At 39.1% G+C, this 18,670-nt stretch overlaps 1 protein-coding gene across 1 annotated transcript in view; it reads right to left on the bottom strand.

Moving 5' to 3' along the window:
- Positions 1–1,500: 1,500 nt before the first annotated feature.
- Positions 1,501–18,670, bottom strand: part of SUCLG2 (succinate-CoA ligase GDP-forming subunit beta) — a 111,495-nt gene continuing 94,325 nt past the window's right edge. The window contains exons 10-11 of the mRNA XM_086470322.1: positions 9,235–9,355; positions 1,501–1,729 (exon numbers count right to left, since the gene is read on the bottom strand). Coding sequence (XP_086326448.1) covers positions 1,614–1,729; positions 9,235–9,355 — 237 coding nt within the window. The 3' untranslated portion in view covers positions 1,501–1,613. The remainder of the gene's footprint in view (positions 1,730–9,234; positions 9,356–18,670) is intronic.

The following is an 18,670-nucleotide window of genomic DNA, read 5'->3' as shown; positions in this document are numbered from 1 at the left end:
CAGTCAGTAAGTACACACCTAGTGGCATATTTATTGCTGCTCTAATGGTCATACATTTTTTCCTTCAGCAATATGCAGAGAAAGGAACGGAAAAGAAAAAACCTACAGTAATTGATGACAGCAACCTATCTATACTATTTGTGTCAAGAGCTAGAGATTAGTGCAGATCATTTATTTTGAATGTAACAGTTTTAATGGAAATGTCAAGAAAAATTTATTTACATTTTTCTAAGTGGAACACGGTATTGATTAGAGCCGCTCAAAAATCACAATTAAGAATTTATTAGACAAATTTTTACCTCTCTGCCCATTTACAAGATCAGATCATAATATCCACTCGTTTGCTCACTGTTCAAATTTATTGATGATTTTCAGCGTGTAATTCCTGGGCTGAGTGAGATTTGTACTGGGTTCTTGAGTTACACAAGACATTCGGTATTGTCTTTGGTTCCCTGAATGAATGGTTTGTGTAATTAACAGCCTGAATTTTCACTGTTACAAAAGGATATATAATCAAAATAAATTTCGGTCAATACCTGAGTACTGAAACCTACTTTTTTTTTTTTTTTCCTTGTACATATTTTTACTGATGCCTGAGAAATCAAATACTTCAAAAATGGAAAAGTTCATTTGTGTTTTATTCCCAATAAATCAGGAATGGTTTTTGGAAGTTAAATCAATTGAAGAATACTCCATGCTCCTGACAGAAAACTGCTTCAGGTTCTCATCTTATTTTAAAACCTCACAGCAGTGACATTCTTGTTTTATTTTAAAAGAGGTTACCTTAAAAAGTTAGCAGCCATTTTCTTACTGGCAGACACATCCTGCTAGAGCTCTCTGTATGGCACTGTTACACCCAGAAATACCGCACCTCATTTCAAAACCTAGAAATTAAAATAAATCACATTTTGCCAGCTTACAGACACAGTATAAGACTGGAAGGTCCTTTCACTAACAACTATTCAATCCCTTTTCCTACTGTGAGGTATACTTTGGCATCTACCAAAAAAAAAATCATTTTAAGGCTCTACAAAAAAAAAATCATCTTAAGGCAAAACGTGTGATTTCTAAAAAAGAAAATAAACATTATTCATTTGAATAAAAATAGATATTGTAAGCACAATTTTTTACATTATTGTAAAAGTCCATAAAAAATACAAACCCATGATTAGTTTGCTGACTCTCTACAATATAAAAAAATTAATGAAAACATAGTGAAATAGGTGAACTACATGTGTTCAATCAAAGAACAATCCTGTTGAGAGAAGTCAATTATTAATCATTGTATCTTATCATGAGTTTATCAGTGACAATGTTGGAAGGAAAGCAGAAAAAGAGCTTTATGAAGGGAAGTATTACTTATTACAAGTCTGAGTAACAAAATTACCAAAATTAGATGAAGACACACAAACTTTTCAAGAACGCAGCTGCAAAATTTCTGAAGCCTGACTTGCAAGCCTATGGCCCGAGTTTGCCAGGTATCTGTGATCACAAATTAAGTCCACCCACACTGATGACTGCTTAGAAAAACTCCACTAATCCTCTCTGATATAACCACAGGAATGACGTCTTGTGAAACACACGCACTTTCCATGAGAATAACCTTCAAGTTGTTATTTTTTGGCCACACTAGCCACTGCCTTCTTTGCTGCATCCTCAAGGTCATTTGCAGACGTGATGGGGAGCCCACTTTCATTCAGAATACGCTGGGCTTCATGAACATTTGTTCCTAAAAAGAACATTGACTATAATTAGTAATTAATATTAATGAATAAATGAGCATCTTCTATTAAATCTCTACAAAAGTAGTTAATGCTTCAAACGACACCATTTCAGTTTAATGACAGATTCAACGAGTGGTTTAGACTGAGCTGAGAAGGAGGAACTCTTCATTTCAATGACAGTTTTGACGGACAGATAATAGCACTCCTATCCAAAAGAGGGGCTTAGTGAAGATTAGAGGGTCAATCCAACATCCACCAGAGTCAGTAGGGACATCCGGCAAGAGCACTGGATAATGGACCACGTAGCAGGCCTTTACGACACTCAGAAGATTTAACACATTTATTACCAACAGTCAGCTACAGCTAATCAGCAGGCAGTGAATCAACAATAACTAAAATTCACCCATGTTAACTGAAAGCTGCAAAATGGGCTATTGAAAGACAAAGATTTGGGTAATCCTGGAAACGTAACTGGTTTTGAGCTGCTCTTGACTATGCTTTTTTGCATTGCTGCTAAAAAGGAAGAACGTAGAGCTCTCTGAAGTGTTCAGCAGGACACGGTTCCCTCCTCTGCTGCTGCACTAAATTATCCCACATTGAAGGAGACTGTACAGCTATACTGTACAAGTGCCCCATTTTGCATGTAAAAGCTCTAATTTAGTCAACAAACCACATGCACAGTAAAGGAAAAAAAACCCCAAACTAAACCAGCTATTTCAGGAAAGTACGTTTTCCCCACTGTTTACACTTGTCTAACAAGTGCATCGCCTGCCCATTTACTCAGGCTCATTCTTTTTTGGAAAACAAAGACAAACAGAAAATCTGAATTCTCCAGAGCTGTCTCTCCAGCAAAGCCAAGTGACAGTTTTGATCACTGATCTGCACAACAGAAGAACATGGAGTCTGATATCCTGCTGAGGAAGTGGAATCCACATTTTGGGATCACTCACTAGTCACAGGCACAGGACCCTGAGCTGATCGTCTTTAGGAACATTTCTACCCACCCCCTCCTCCACATCAAGTTCCTTGTTCATTTGCCATGTCAAAATGCTTAATTACTTTGTAATTCCTAGACCTAGCAAAATGAATTTTAATTATATTTGGAGCTATACACTAATTATACCCTTAATTATTAACCGAGCAAGGAGCACACTCTTTACTGTGCAACTTCCAGAATGCTCATTTTTAAGGGTGATGCTGATTTGTTTGGCAGACTTCATAAAACGTCTGAAATTGTACAGCAGAAGCAAAGAAATTCAAAAGTCCGTTTCATCAGCGTGCTCAAGTCAGGGCTCCCACTCCCGGCACTGAAAGAGACCAAAGACATCTCTGTCACAGCAGGCCCCAGCACTCTGCGACAGGAGAGGCAGGTGTCTGGAAGAGGGATGCGGGACCCCATCTGCTCGCGGTTTAAAAGCACCGGCAGAAGAGGTCACGGTTCCCATCGACATGGAGAGGACACACCGTGGGACTTGTGTAGGAAGGTCAAAGACACCTGAAATCTCTGACAGAAGGGGGATTTGGTTGCATAGTAACATCCAGAACTGCACAGGACTTTTCCTACAGAAAAAAAAAAAAATATTATGGGCAAAAAAGAGCATAACATTTGATTATTTTTTTTTTCCAACCATCCTATATATCGTAATGTGGAAGCTGCTATTGCCAGTACAGAACTGCACAGGGAAGTCAGGCAGCATTATGAAGGTTCTCTTCTCTGTCAAGTTCCTCACATTTGCATAGTGAATCCCATAAAGTCTTGAAGGTTTTATCTATTATTTAGATACAAGTATGATAAACATTTAAAAAGGTCAAGATTGTACTGATCTCTCAAACAGGATTCTACAAGACAAAATGTTGTGAGAAGAGAAAAATGGGAAGGGGGAAATTTTCCTGCAGAGAAAAATACTATGCTGTTTGTGATAGCCACATATTTAAAACTAACTTTTGCTCTTCACTAAGTGGCTAATATTAATTTATTAACAGGTCAGAGTGGGAACAATACACCAGTTCTATTCTCAACTGCAGTGATTGTTCTATATACCACTTGTCTAACACGCATTACAAAATCAATACAAAACAGACCAGTAAGAAGGGAGGGGGAGTTTATGCAGTCAAATGAAAATATGAAAGCTGAAAAAAATCTCACCGCAGCCAGAAGAGTAAGGGTACACTTTGTATTTATTAAATAAAATACTGTTTTATAGGCGGGCCATATAACCAAACATATTTTCAGCAAGCATTTCCTTTGCTGTAATTTCCTTTATTTGAATGATAGGTTTTTATCCCATTGTGATGAGTATTTTAAATATACAGAGAACACGGACATTATAGTGAGATCCTGCTGAAAGCAGAGGTAAGAGCTTTAAAATTAATCAGTCAGAAAACACTGGAAACATTTAAGAATTTACAAAGGGTAAAATCTTATTGCGGTAGACGTGAAAATAAACAAATAAATAATCCCACTATTCTAACATTAACCTTCTGCCACTGGATGGTGTCAGAGAACTGTAAACAGATCCCACACACAGGCTATTGAAGTAACCCGCCCTTCACCTACACTGTAGCCAACGATGAAAATTCACTGGACTGAAGGCTATAGATAGGGCTTTTGTTGTTGCTGGGGTTATTTTGTTGGTGGATTTTTTATTTCTTTTTTTTTTTTTTAGACTGGACTCCATTAAGGGAATGGCTTTCTAATGAGAAGAAGTAGTTTGTTCCTTGTGACACATATTACTGTCAATGACACTACATAAAAATACAGGAAAGATGTAATTTTATCAGCGTATACCTTCAGGCTTTTTAATCTAAATATCCTCCTTCTGAAACCTGGGTTCTGAAACAATTTCTCTGTCTGTGTATATGCAATCTCTCACATTTACACTTCCCTTGCCTTGAAAGCTCTGCTCTCACTACCAAAGCAAATCTATTCAACTCACTACTTAAAAATCCTAGTAGTAAATATTCTATCTAAGTATGTTTCTATAAAGTGTAAGATTATGCTAGCACACATGGTTACAAATGAGTCAAGAGGACTGCATGCGTTGAATGAAAACAAACAAATAAAACACCCCCAATCATGCTCCAACAGGATTTTGACAATGTTCATTTATTCACTTGCACTGTCATAAACCCACTAGGAACAGGCTAAATTTAAACAGGCCACTGTTTAATGCTGATGGTTGGAGACAAAGCATGATTCTGCAATGCCACGTCTAGCTTTTCAGGTAAATAAGATATAAGGGGCGAAGACACAGCTATATACATTTGGTATGTCCTAACAACTAGAAGACTAACATAAAAAATAATCTGATCTACCCAAAACATTCTGCTCTGACAGAATATTTCACAACAAGCCGTATGTCTGAAAATTATTATTGATGTGAACACATTGTGACCATGTTACATTATCAATAGCAACATTTCAGCTTTGATATGCTACAGCGATGAGCACGTTAAGAGCCAAATCTCCCCCACTACCCCGGCATAACCCAGGTTATGCCATTTCTGCTAGCCCACAAGCTGGAAACTCGCAGCCTCTCTGGTCTCAAAGATAGAGGTATTGGAGAATAAGGGACAAGGTTGGAAGTTCATCGCTAGCTAACCTTCAGTCAACAACATCTGGTTTGAGGCTAGTGATAAGCGTTGATGAACGATCTTTAGCCAGGAAACTTATGAAGTTTCGGTGGCTTATGCACCTTGTAGTGGTTGGCTCTGCAGTCAAGAATAAATCAACTTTCACTGCCTACCTGTAAGAGACAATCAAACTCCTTCTATTCTGTCCACTCCATTTGCCCTTTTCTACCTTAAACTTTTCCCAAAGAATACGTTAATCTTTTCCTCCGCCTCATGTTTACATCCCAACTGGGAAAGATGTGTGATGAATGTTTAAACCCAGGATGTCTGAAGAGGTTGACATGAACAAAGTTCTAAGCGTGACTTTGCAATACCCCATTCTTCTCTCTTGGTAGGCAACTTGGGATACTAAAAAATCACAGACGAACCTACCTACTAAACCATATTTGTGAGCAAGATATACAAGCTGGAGCACAATTTCACTTGTGTGTACATGATTTCCAAATACATTTAAAAAATCATTAGATTGTAAAGAACACAGAAGGTCATGAATCACATGGCTGAAAAATACAATAGGAAATTTTGGATTCAGACATTTCAATAAAAGTCAACTTGCTTCTAGCTGCATTTCAAGATACTAAGTAGTTCTAATGCCTCCAAAATCTTTCCTATGACCAGAGCAGCAGAGAATTAATTGGTTGAATGAGAGAAAATGTAAGATTTCCAGTGTAGGAAGAGGACATCTAATTCACAATTCTTTTTTGTTCTTTCCTCTTTTCATCTAACTCTAAGCTACATAAATGAGAAACAAGGTTTGGCTTCCACTCGGCGCTCCTAGTTAGTTTCCACAAAACTTAACTGAAGTACATTACATTTCAAAGGGGAAAAATTCCTGCATAAAACCATAAGAAGTTAGTTTTCCACATCTGTAAAAGATAAAATTTGGAATATGTGGTTTCTCCATTTGTCCATGAGCCTTTTAAACAACAATAATCCTGCGTCTCAGCTGGTGAGTTCTTTACTGATAAAGCAAGTAAATACATGCAATTATAAAGCTACCATTTTCAAAGAGGAGAGTAATCCTTTCCTTATCCACTGGTAAAACAGCTTGTAATTATTATACAACTGAGAACAAAGATTTGTCCACAGAATCCTGCTAAATCAAGACAGATTTGACTGATTAAAACTCTAGTCATCAAGACGTGTAATACAGTGCATGCGGGCAAAGAGTCTTTAAAGTGCAGGTCACAAATCTGTTAGATTGATGGGAATAATCATGAACCTTCTGTTGGAAAAATGTTTAAAATGGAAATCCAAAAAAGTGCTTGTCCCTTTTCCTCCTTTTGAAGTGTAAAATGTTATCAGTGATGTTTTAAGAAGTCTTGGGTAGTAATAACTTCCACAGTAGTCATTATTAATTCAAAATGCTTACAGGTTTAGATAACCCGGGGTGAGGTCAAAGAAGAACAACGAAGATGATTAAAGATCCAGAGGAATTGATTTCTGAGGAAAGATTAAAAGAATGAAATATATATATATATATATTTTGCTTGGTTGGGTGATTAAGGAGGCAGCAAAAGCAGGAGCTCCAAGCTAAGAGTTTCTAAGTACAGCACCTGAAGGCTGTAAGCATCATAGCTCTTTGTTTAGGATGAACTGATGAGAAACACTAGGAATGAGAGAAGGAATTAAAAGACTTTTGAGATAAATATTACGCAAAACTGGGAGTTTGCTGTATTATCCTGGGACGGAGTTTCCCAAAGAAAATGCGGTATCGCCACCTCTGGAGTCAGTGACTAGTCTAGGAGCAGCATTATTACAAACCTAGTACAGAGAGAGCGAGCGCAGGAAGATGGTCAACAAAAGATGTTTGCATTAAAACCTGTTTTTTGACCCTCTGAAGATGCAGCTTAGCTCTCTGTGGATGAAGCAACACCTGACTCAGAAAGGCTGCAGGCACAAGAGGAACAGGCACCATGCAGTCACCTCTGCAGGGCCAGGGCTTTCTGCAATCCCCTGGCAGAAGCACTTCTGTTCCACACCTTCTCTTCCAGACAAACTCCGCAGTGCAGTAGCACCGGGACTCTCCTCATTCAGCCCAGGGACTGTTTTGCCTCTTGCAATCTCCCAGAAGTCATGTTAAAAAAAAAATTCACCCTTACCCGCGTACGATCACGGAAGTATCAAAAGTACTCAAGAAAGGTCAAGAAAACCCAGTGGCAGCCCTAGCAGACTGCACTTTAAAATGAGCAAGTTGATTTTCTTGTTTTTCTTATAGCGGTTTCAAATATTGCAATAGAAACAACTTGCAACTATCTTGTTCGTAAGGAAAACTAATGGCTTTTCCAATATCGTCACTTAAAAAATAATGGCTACAATAGATGAGAAGTCTTGTAGATCTGACAGATAAACTTTTTCCCAGCTATGAGAGACAGGAAAAGTTTTTTGCTATGACAAAAAGCTAAACAACATTGCCTGGAGCTGATAAACAATGAGATTTTGTATTATGAAACTTTCCTGCTCCTAACCAACAGCCATCAGTCCCTCCTTCATCCCTATTAAATTATACTTATGCTCTTAAGGTGTTTAGTGGTGCTGCATCATCCAAAGAAAATCTTCAAAATTTGTTTCTAAAATCTGTTTTAGAGTATTTAAATTTTCCTGCACTTACCACAGCAAGTCTACCCATGTTAAATGAAGAATTCACTCTGGAAAGCATTCGAACCCTGCAGTGAAATGCGCAGCAGAACTTTTACAGGACAAAATTGCACGTCACAGGCTGTGCTCTCCCCTGACGTGAGCTACGTGTCATGTGTAATGTAGCATGAGAACGAGGGATGGGAGAAACATACTTTCTCTTGAAAGGCAAAACAAGTACCCCTCAACCCATTATCTGCACCTTCATGAGCCCTGGTGACCTTATTTTTTGAAAAGGAAGAAGTCTGCTGTATTCAGAACTTTTTTCCTCCCCTGCTACCACCGTGTTAAACACCTTACTGTTTTGTACCCCAGGTACGTAAAGCGATGCACCTCCTCTTTTCACCACCAATGCTGAGTGACAGGACATTCTGTGCTCTCTACATGCACCCAAACATGAAAACTGATATTTTTGAGGACCAGGTCTTAAAAAACCCCCAAACAATAAACAAACAGAAAAACCTCGATTTTCCAAACATACTTAACAAAAAAGAAATGTTTTCAGTTTACCAGAGTTGTGCTGATTTCAATCAAAGTACTTTTTAATTCAATGGCAGAAGCAGCATCTCTGTTCCTTCTTCAGAGTACTCCTCAGAAATGAGAGACAGAACTCTACACCCACTGCCACGGGTACATTAAAGCCAGCGACTGCCAAGGAGCGCTCTTCCTCACCTCTATTACCTTTTTGTTTTCAATTAACAATGCTGGATGTACTAAAAAAAAAAATTTAAACGCCTTACCATGACCAAATCTTCTGGGTTTTAATGGATTTTAGCTGGATTAGATATTTGGGCAGAAGACCATGTTAATCTCTCACAAATACTGTTTCTAACATCTTTCTTATAATTATATTAGTGGAGTAAATTTAAGAAAAACTATATGTTGCTGCAGGTTTAGCAATAATGGAATTACAGTCACTAAAAAAATCATTTGAAAAATAAATCCTTTCCAGTAAATAGAAACTTGCATTGAAATAATTTCTATTTGCATTGCAAATCTTACAAGCAAAACCATAATGCTTTCATTGCAAAATTTCATTGCTTCAAGTACCACCAGGGATGAGGAATACAGAAATATGCAAGGAAAGAGTTTATTGACTTCAGGTCATGCTATGGATGAAGAATTGGACATATTCTTATTGTGTGGGACTAATCTGTTTAGAGCTCAGAGATCGAAGAAACCCAAAGTGGATTACTGTGCACCTGAGGGAAGATTTTTGTCTGAAACCATTAGCACTCACCTTCCAACCTCACCACCAGAGGTACTTTCAGCTCAAGCTCTCGGCAGGCTTTGGTGATACCGTTGGCTATAATGGCACAGTTCACGATCCCACCAAATATGTTTACAAGTATTGCTTCAACCTGTAGGAAAGATACAGAGTAGAAATTAGCTGGGGGTTTGGTTTGTGTTTTGTTTTGGCTTTGTTTTTTAAATAAACACAGGTAAAAGATCTAAACCACAGTACAAATTCCCCTTTGTCAGGCAGGGTCTCATTTATGGAAGGCAAAAGTGTCACCTCTGTACTCAAGAGAACTTGATTCTATTGCTTCTGTAGTGTGTAGCAGTGATTAATTGCCTTAGTCTAAATAGGTATAGTAATTAACGTCATAAACACATTATTACACAGAAAACAGGAATTTCTGCTGATAAATATAAATAGAAAGATGAAACAATCTATATTTTGGATTTTTTTAATGTATTGAATAATCATCAGAGGATGCAACTCAGAAAACACAGTGTATGAGTATGTGGATGCACATGCAATGAAATATTCATGTGGACACTTCACAAAACAATCTGGATATGCACTTTATCATAAGCAGTACAGAGGGAAAGGTAATACACTGACTTGACAAAGAGGAGCAAAAATCCCTTCTAATTAACAAGGAGAGGCATGTAATGAAGAGCATTCATTACAACAGATTAGCTGATAACCTCAAAAAACTGCTATTCATCAGTTTCTGGAAACTGAAATTCCTGCACCCAATTCACAATTAAATTACCCTTCACAACATACGAGAAGACATTAATGCATAGAAGATATTAATATGGTTTCTTTCCACTTGGTAAGGCAGTATAATAATGAACCCAAGTTCATATGCCAGGCTTCCTGCCATGGATTATTAAGTCGAGGGGGACACCATACAGATGCAGCTATGCTGTTTTCTCATTCCACAGTGGGGCTAATCCACAACATTCAGGGTGCTCTACAACAAGCTTCACTGGGTGTCACAAAGGAGGTTTGCCAGAATCATGTTGACTCCAAAGACACAAGATAAACAGGGGATTAGTTTTGAAGGAATGAAATATCACTGGCTTTCACTTGTGCATGATGTCAACCGCAATTATGCTTAACTCAGTGCACAAGACGAACAGATTCACTTTGCCCACCTCCAGGTAGCCAGACTCATACCAGCACCAAGAAAATTCCCTGCAGTCACGCACATTTATAGCTCTGCACAATCAGGTTTAATATTTCTCTGCGGACAAAACGTGACAATTAACTCCTGTGATGTGCAGTCACACAGATTGAAAGCTCACCACTGTCAGTAATACTGCCAGCCACAATGCAACAATAAACAAGGAGGAAAAAAAAATAAATCTCAACAAATACTTTTCTTCCCACAAGAAATCACCTCACTCCTTAAGCAGTACCCTAGACTGCAGGAAACATCACTAGAAGCACATGCTGTGTTTACACTGCACTATCAAATTCCAATGCGAGCACAACAGTCGTAAAATGAAGATGGCAATGGGACCACCTCACTGACACCTTTCTCATCACCTGCTGCTCCTTCCAGCCCCAAGACTTTTCACGATGCCACTAAAAGTGGGCAGAACAGTTCCCATATGATCATATGGGCCACAGCCCCATTTTCTCCTCTCAAGCTTATTAGACACCCACTCTTCCATCTAGTTTTCCAGTGTGGATGTGCTAGGATGCTGCTGCCCCTGCTACTTGTCTCCTCCTACTATTTGCAGTGGAGTTGTCCAATTAAGCTTTGCTCACTCTTCTGGGCGCCCTGATACTATAAACAGAATTGTCGTGCGCCTTTGCAAAGCAACAAACACCTCTAATGCTATGTAAGTAAAGCAATAATTAACAACAAACTTCCTTAAAACCCCGACATCCAAATTTCTCCCACTGAAATTAGGTACGATGATTCAGTACACATGGCACCACCTGCTTCAGTTCATAAAGCCTGCACAGCAACAGCCTGCATATGGCTCATGACATGGCTTCCTCATCGCAGGCAGAGCACACTAGATATCAGAAGGAAACTAATAACCCAGTCACATCAGAACATACAATTCAATTGATTTTATAACTCTTTCTTACAGTTTAGACACGGGCCAATGCATGCACTTACCAGTCTAGGGCTTTCTGGATATTAACTTGGTGATGCCATTTCAATTGTTTATTTCACCTTTGTGTTGTTACAAAATCCTTAACTCTGTAGAAGCTACCAACAGTGAAACCTTAGAAGGTCCCTTCTCCACCTTCCTCCTACTGCTTGTGCACATGCAAACATTCTTGGTGTTAGGAGGCAAAAACAGGTAAAGGAAAAAATGAGCCCTTCAAACTCTTATTACATTAACCCTTATGGTAGAGAGATATCTGTGCAAAGCACCTTGATGTTAAAACACACTAGCGATGGATTCTAACAGCGGGACAAGCCACAGACACTGTTCCACCCTTTCTAACACATGCTCCTAATTCAAAGATCGCAACTAGGCATGTGACAGATCAACTTAACCAAGTGTGTTTACATTATTAGAGATAAGGAGGAGGATTTTATGCCCAGTACAGATATTTTAATTCCTAATGCAGACACTCTCTTTTAAGGATCTGCTTTTCAGCTTTCAAGCTGAATTCTAATCAGGCCTTCTAATCCATTGGCAGCAAAAGGAAAAAAAAAAAAGTTGAAGGAAATTAGATGCAGCTTGGATAATTGATGTTTGTATGCTTGGCTTTAATAAAAATACACTGTTAAATCAGAGAGGAGTCTAAAAGGATTCGATCAATAAGAAACTGAATCAGGAAGAGAATTCAATCTTGGGTTTTATTGTAATCTTCCAAATCAGACAAAAGATCAGTCCAAATGATGCTGAGATTCACTTTAACTCTGCTGAATGTTGTGAACATTGTTTATATATGCTTCTGTAGCCTGACTAGATCTCGCGTTTCCACCTGAAAGAACTTTAGCATTCAGACCCAGTACATGGATGAAAAGGTTTTCAGTATTTCATGTGCACAGAGAATGCACAATTTCTGTATTAAGTCTATAAGAAAAATAAACCTCCCATTGTATAGCAGAACCATTACATACTAACATGCTCAGTATCTAATGCATATGGACTATTAGACATATAAAGGAGAGGGCAAACTGTCCACATACAAGACAGGTTACTTGATAGCATTATTATTCTAATAACCACTTTTACCCACAGCATGACTTATAAAATTATTTTGTATTTTACCAACATTATTAAGGAAACTCAAGATAGCAGTATATCCACAGGCTAGGTTCTTTCCATCCATCAAAACAACCGATAGATGTGAAATCATCATCAAATGGACTCACAACTGATCACGGACTCCCCCACAATCGCACGAAGACATCACCATCAATGGTGGTAAACAGTGGTGGTGCAGTCTGCCAGGTCTGAGCACCAATGCTGGGCAGCAAAAGTGACGGAAACTAAGGAGCTAGATAAGGTACTGAATCTTTGCAAATACTGGAATACCTATTAACCCCATGCTCCTAAATAGTATATGAACTTTTCTCTCTTTATATAAAAATTAGATATATTTATGTATAGCTGTATCTATATAAAATCTATGTTGCTTTATTAAAAAAACTAATATTTTTAATTTACAGTGACTTTTTGTCAAAGTGAGCCTTGACAAAGCCTGCAATTCTGCTCTGAATGTCTGGCACCAAAACACCCCCACCCTAAAGAAGTGTAATTGTGTACTAACTGAAGCAAGGGTGCTAGGAGATAACTGTTAGAATTGTATTGGATCACCAACATAATCCACAGGGCTGCCAGGTTCCACGCAACTAAGGGCATTTTACGTGCAGCAGAAGCAGCTTTAGCATATCTGCCTGCACTCCAAAACCCAGATACAGTGTGTGTGCATTCTCCTTTTTTTTTTTTTCCTCTAAAATGTTGTTAGCCTTAACAAAATGCACACTGACATCTGACCATCATACACTTGAGGATTAATACAGGCAGCACCTATAAAGCATTCCACCTTTCCTACAGCCCATTTATAAATCTATACACAGGATGTCTCGCTGTCTGCAGCCGCTGCACTCCAGTCTGCTGACCTTCAGAGTCCGCACTAACACCACAAATTCCGTACACAAAAAGAGAGAGGACAAAACCTTGGCACTTGCAAGTTGTTCTTTCTCTTTCATTTTCCACCTTCACTATTACCGCAGAACAATTACAACAGGATTAGGATAACAAGGCACTGTAGCACGGAACGATGGCAGACACGTCGTATAAGGTCTGAGTCTCACATAAAAACAGAAATCCAAACACAAATGCAAATTAACTTGGGCTGAGGTTTCATCATCATTTCAAGATGATCTAAGCATGGGCAGCCACCAAAGAAGCTGTCTTGCTTTCCCCTTCCCTCCCTCCCCCCGCACATAAATGCCCCTCTCCTGGGCTCCTATCAGCAGCTGAGCCACGCGGATGCCAAAACAGCTCCTGAAGCGAGGCAGAACCCCCAACGTGCTGTTAGGGCCCAGGGTAAGGTGGGAATGGGTAAGCCAATTGTGAAACCACTTTCTTAGCTATTGCCTTTCAGGATCAGAATGAATATTAGGTACAAAAATGTGAGGCCAGAAATACAACTAGGGCACTGTCCAATAAAAACCAAACCCCAAATCACCAAGACCATGACTGTACAGCACACATCTCTTCTGAATACTCCTAAAACGGACACTGGAACAGAAGTGTGGGGGGTTTTTTAATCATGTGTTTTAAAATACGAGTTTTAACGAAATATTTCAGGATGGCTGACATAAAGATAGCTCAAAAACATAATTATTCCAACATACAGATCCCTTTAATCAAAGTTTCTGCTAGTGTATCTTTTATGAGAAACTCTTTCAAAAAACCCCCCACATTAACCCATCTGATGACAGCAGGACAGACTTGCAACAGTTTTCCATCAGCAGTGTCCGATGCACACCTTGTGACTTTGTATGCAGCTTTTCCCTTATATGCACACAGTGATGCATGAACATTCACAGTGAACTACAAATATTATTATAAAATCACCAATATAATCTCTGACCTTGCTGTAAGTTGTTGCTCTGAAGCTCATTCCATTTATTTTAGTAGAAAACAAGCTATTCGGCAACTATCAGTAAAATTACATCTGCAGCAAATTAAAAACTACACTAGCAAAGAACGTGCTTACAGCTTGCTTTGATTGAAATCTGAAAAAAACACCTTTACATTTCAAGCTAACTGAACTCATTTATTGACCACTCCTAACATTTCACCAGCTAAAAGTGTATGCAGACAGCATGAAGCAGACTCTATTTGTCAAGTTTTCTTCTCCAGGATGCCACAGGTCACATCTACATGGAAGACAGTGGTTTTGCATGGTACAGCTGGCAAACATGTTCCTGCCTGGAGGCTTCTAGCATTTTTTGAGGTTAAAACATGTCTCATGTCTCCCAATCCTTCTGGTCAGCAGAGTCTGACAAAATCATGTCTGCAAAAACACATTCTTTTACCACACTGAATTACTAAGTTGCCAGAAAATAAATAAGAAAAGCAAGCCAGCAGCATAGTGCCAGGCATTTGTTTCTTCTCTCCTTCCTTCAAATAACAAACACCAGTGGAAGGATGATACCTCAAATCGCTCAAACATATCAAAGGCTGGGGAAGCTCACATTGCAGGATGCTGAGACCCAAGCACTGAAGATGCAAATGTGTTCCCAGCTCATGGAGGGAAAGTAAAGGGGCTGGAACCTACAGCTGGATGCAGACATCCAGTACTGTGAACATACACAAGCCTGACAAGCAGTGCCACTTCAGAGTTTTACATTCCCATTCTGATCTTCAGAGGTGCTTAGGTCCCAGCGAACCCCAGTTAAAAAAGAAGGGTATTCACCACTTCTAGAATCAGTTTGGTCTCGCAAAGATCCATCGGCCACCGTAGCCGTGACATGCAAGAGCTTCTTTCTCACAGAGCTGGAAGATTGTGGGAACCTTTAGCAACAGCTCAGCACCAAGATGCAGTTTAGAGATGCGCAAGGCAAGACACACCTACACAAACACGACTTTGCCAGGATTAGAGAATCCCATGAACATATATTTAATTAGCTATAGGTAAGCAAGGAACTTTCTCTCATGCAAGTTCTCAGAGGCTACACATTGCTTTTATTAAGAAAGAAATCTTCAGTATGACAAGGAGAAAGTGAGTCTCCTTGTTCCGTGTTTTGGAGGCACAGACACTGAGGCAGAGAGGTGAAGACATGTGCAAACCCTTCGGAGATGGCTGAGTTTACCCGGATGACGAATCAAATGTTCTTGTGTCCCAGACAATGCTCTATTCCCTACGCCTCTTAAGGGGTAGGTAGCAATACTAAGAAAAAAACAAACCACTGGGTAAAATGGGATGCATAGCTCTTCACTTTGAATCCAGTACAATGCATTTAATCCTTCCTATTATTCCATTGGTCTTTATCATTCATTCATTCACAGTTTATAAAATTTGTTTCAATGTGAAAGAAGCAGATCAACTCTCAATTCAACGTAATAAATAAAACACAGATGCTATACACTTGCATTTTCACCCTATATCTTTCTGCTCCAACTGGTAAGTCAGATACAAACATTTTAAAACGTCTCTATATTATTGTAACTTGGACCGCAAGTCAAAAGTAACTTTTTCTTATCCAGTTTTGAAATATTACTCTAATACTCTAGCTTTTTATATTAGACAACATTTAGGGTTCATTTGAAAATAAAGATCAAACCTGCTCTATCAGAGCAGTAGGAAAGATTTACAAACACAAAAACAATTGCTTAAAATAGCCACTAGAGGACAGTGCAATTCAATATGGAAAAGGAATATAAAAATCCCCTTGGAGAGAAGAGCAGGGTTATTTTTTCTACTTAAAGCCAAACTATCTCATTTTACTTTATAAAAATGATGCAAAATATTATTTTGCCTCTTTGGGATGGAATTTTGAAAGTCTGAAGGTGATAAATTTATGGAGGTTGAACCAACAAAAAGAAAAGCCAGAAAACCTGCAGTCGGGTGAAGAAATACTGATACGATGCAGTTTTGAATGTTTTGTACTATTCTAAAATAGGTCAAGGTTTAAAACTCACTAGTAATCCACCCTTATGCCATAGCTGGAAAGGAACTCTGATGAATCTCCAAAACAAAATTCAGATTTTTCTGCCTGGGGGGACTGTCTGACAGGTGGGAAAAGCAGATTAAGGACTTTCTCCAATGCTATTTTTTGGCCTGTATTCAAGAGGTTCCTGAGGAACGCAAGTCTCACTGAGAACGAACGCCCTGTTTCTGCTACACCCAGTTGTTGTACGTTAAACCCTCTTCTTGAATGGCTGGTGAGACGGCCCTATCTGGCTGGCGTTCCAGCCCAGCACTGGAGGAAGGACTTTCAGAAACGCGACTCCTTTGGTGCCACACTAAGAGCACCAGACACCACATTTTTGCAAAATCAAAAATTGTGGCTCCAGCTTCTGGAGCCTACTGTCTCCAGTCTTTCCTGCTTATAGCAAAGTCAGGATCTAGAACAGGATACAATTTTATTGGCTTTTGCTGGTTTGAAAATGATTCAGTAGCAATCCTCTGCTGATTGACTAGATCCCCGTTGTGGCCTTTCGAAAGGGTAAGAAAAACACGCAGGTAAGCAGGGTTCTGTAGCAGGGAGAGTTCTGCTGCCCTCCGATTCTAAAGCTAGCTCTCAGGATGGACCACCAGGAACATGTCCATCCTAGGATTTTGTCTTACTCCTCTGTAGCACTGACTTAAGGAAAAAAATAAGGGATTAGAAGTCATTAAATTAATGGTATGAGATGAAACAAGGACTATCAGATTCTGCACCACAGACCTTCCTTTGCCCAGCTGCAAGGAGCCTGTGTTTTGGGAACAGAAATATTCCAATTCTAGGCACACAGTCCCATTCAAATTCCAAAATATCGTGGCAGCCAGAAACATGACCTCAGGAACCTTAATTTCAATATTACTTTTCAGTGAGACGAGTCTCACACTGAGCCGTTTTTGGGAACATTTCCTCGTCTGCAGGACACACACTGCACACTCTGAGCCCTGGCACAAACACATTCATCACAATAATGCCATCATTCCCATGCAGCCCTTGGTATGTGATCACACTTCAGATGTGTTTATGAAGACGCAAACTGTGACATGCTTCCTATGCCTTTGCTACCACCTGGCAAGACATCAGTCAGCTCCTGTCCAGAAACCATATACGCCATGTTAATACAGTCCAGAGTGTGAGCTAATTAATCCTACTTCAGAATACAGGCAGAGCAGGCAAGTGAGCGCCTGCAACCACGCAGGCATGTTCTTTCACTGATAGGAAGCACAACCACCTCCTAACATAATCCTTATTTATGATAATAAGGGACAAGAACAAGAAAAGAGAGGGAAAGAAAAATACTGAGACCACAAAGTACTATTCTGAAGTATATTTAAGAATCAGGACAGCAGCTTTTAGTATTGTTTTGGGGACAAAATGCAGCTGGGAGTTGCTAGAACAATTGCATTTTTGGTTGCCAATATGGGAGGATAACTCTTCTATCACATCATGGGTACAGGAAACAAAATACATAAATTTGTTCTGATTATCATTTAAATATCCGGGCTTCAAGGAGATCAAGCCCCTGGATGGGCAGATCCAAACGCAGATCAATATAAAATAAAGGGATAATGACTACCTACATGATCACACATTGCAAGACTGAAAAAACACACATGATCAGTTCTTGTGTTTCAAATGAGAGCACAGTATTTCAGATTTCTTTTAATTTCCTCTTTGTGTACCCAGAAATAAGGGTAGTTGCACATTTAGGTCTGATTTGGGGGATTTTATTCTAGCACAAACAAGACACACCCATGACACCCCTCTTGTAGGCATCTTCAGTAAGCACTGGTCCTTTTGTACTTAGGGAATTCGTGTTACTTGACTGTACCACACTAGCATGATAAGTTACAGATACCCTCCAAATCCACTCATCCAAGATAGTTTATAGAGTACCATGACTGCAAGTAGTTCTTCCACAACAGCAGTCTATAAAAATTGATCCAATATTTACTGAATTTTGCCTTTGCACTTTAGAATAATTTCTCAATCAAAGGCACATAGTACAGTTTCTCTAACATTCTTAGTGTCTGAAGTTCAAATTAGGTTTTTGCTAAACAATAATCAGCTTTCTGAAAAATAACGTAGCAATTGGATGACAATCATTTAAGCAATGTGATACACAGGCAGCACGTGTTCCTGTTATTTCAGCAACACACTATTCCCTGGGGTGTGTGCACAGTTTCATTATACCTTATGTGTTAAAAGGCCAAATGATTTTAAATCATGTGAACTCAAAAAAACGTCATATTCCTCAAAAGATGGAGTACCTGCAGAACATGG

The sequence above is a fragment of the Leptosomus discolor genome, chromosome 9, assembly GCF_034619465.1.
Source record: "Leptosomus discolor isolate bLepDis1 chromosome 9, bLepDis1.hap2, whole genome shotgun sequence".
Classification (NCBI taxonomy): Eukaryota; Metazoa; Chordata; class Aves; order Leptosomiformes; family Leptosomidae; genus Leptosomus; species Leptosomus discolor.
This window is presented reverse-complemented; position numbering and strand designations above follow the sequence as displayed.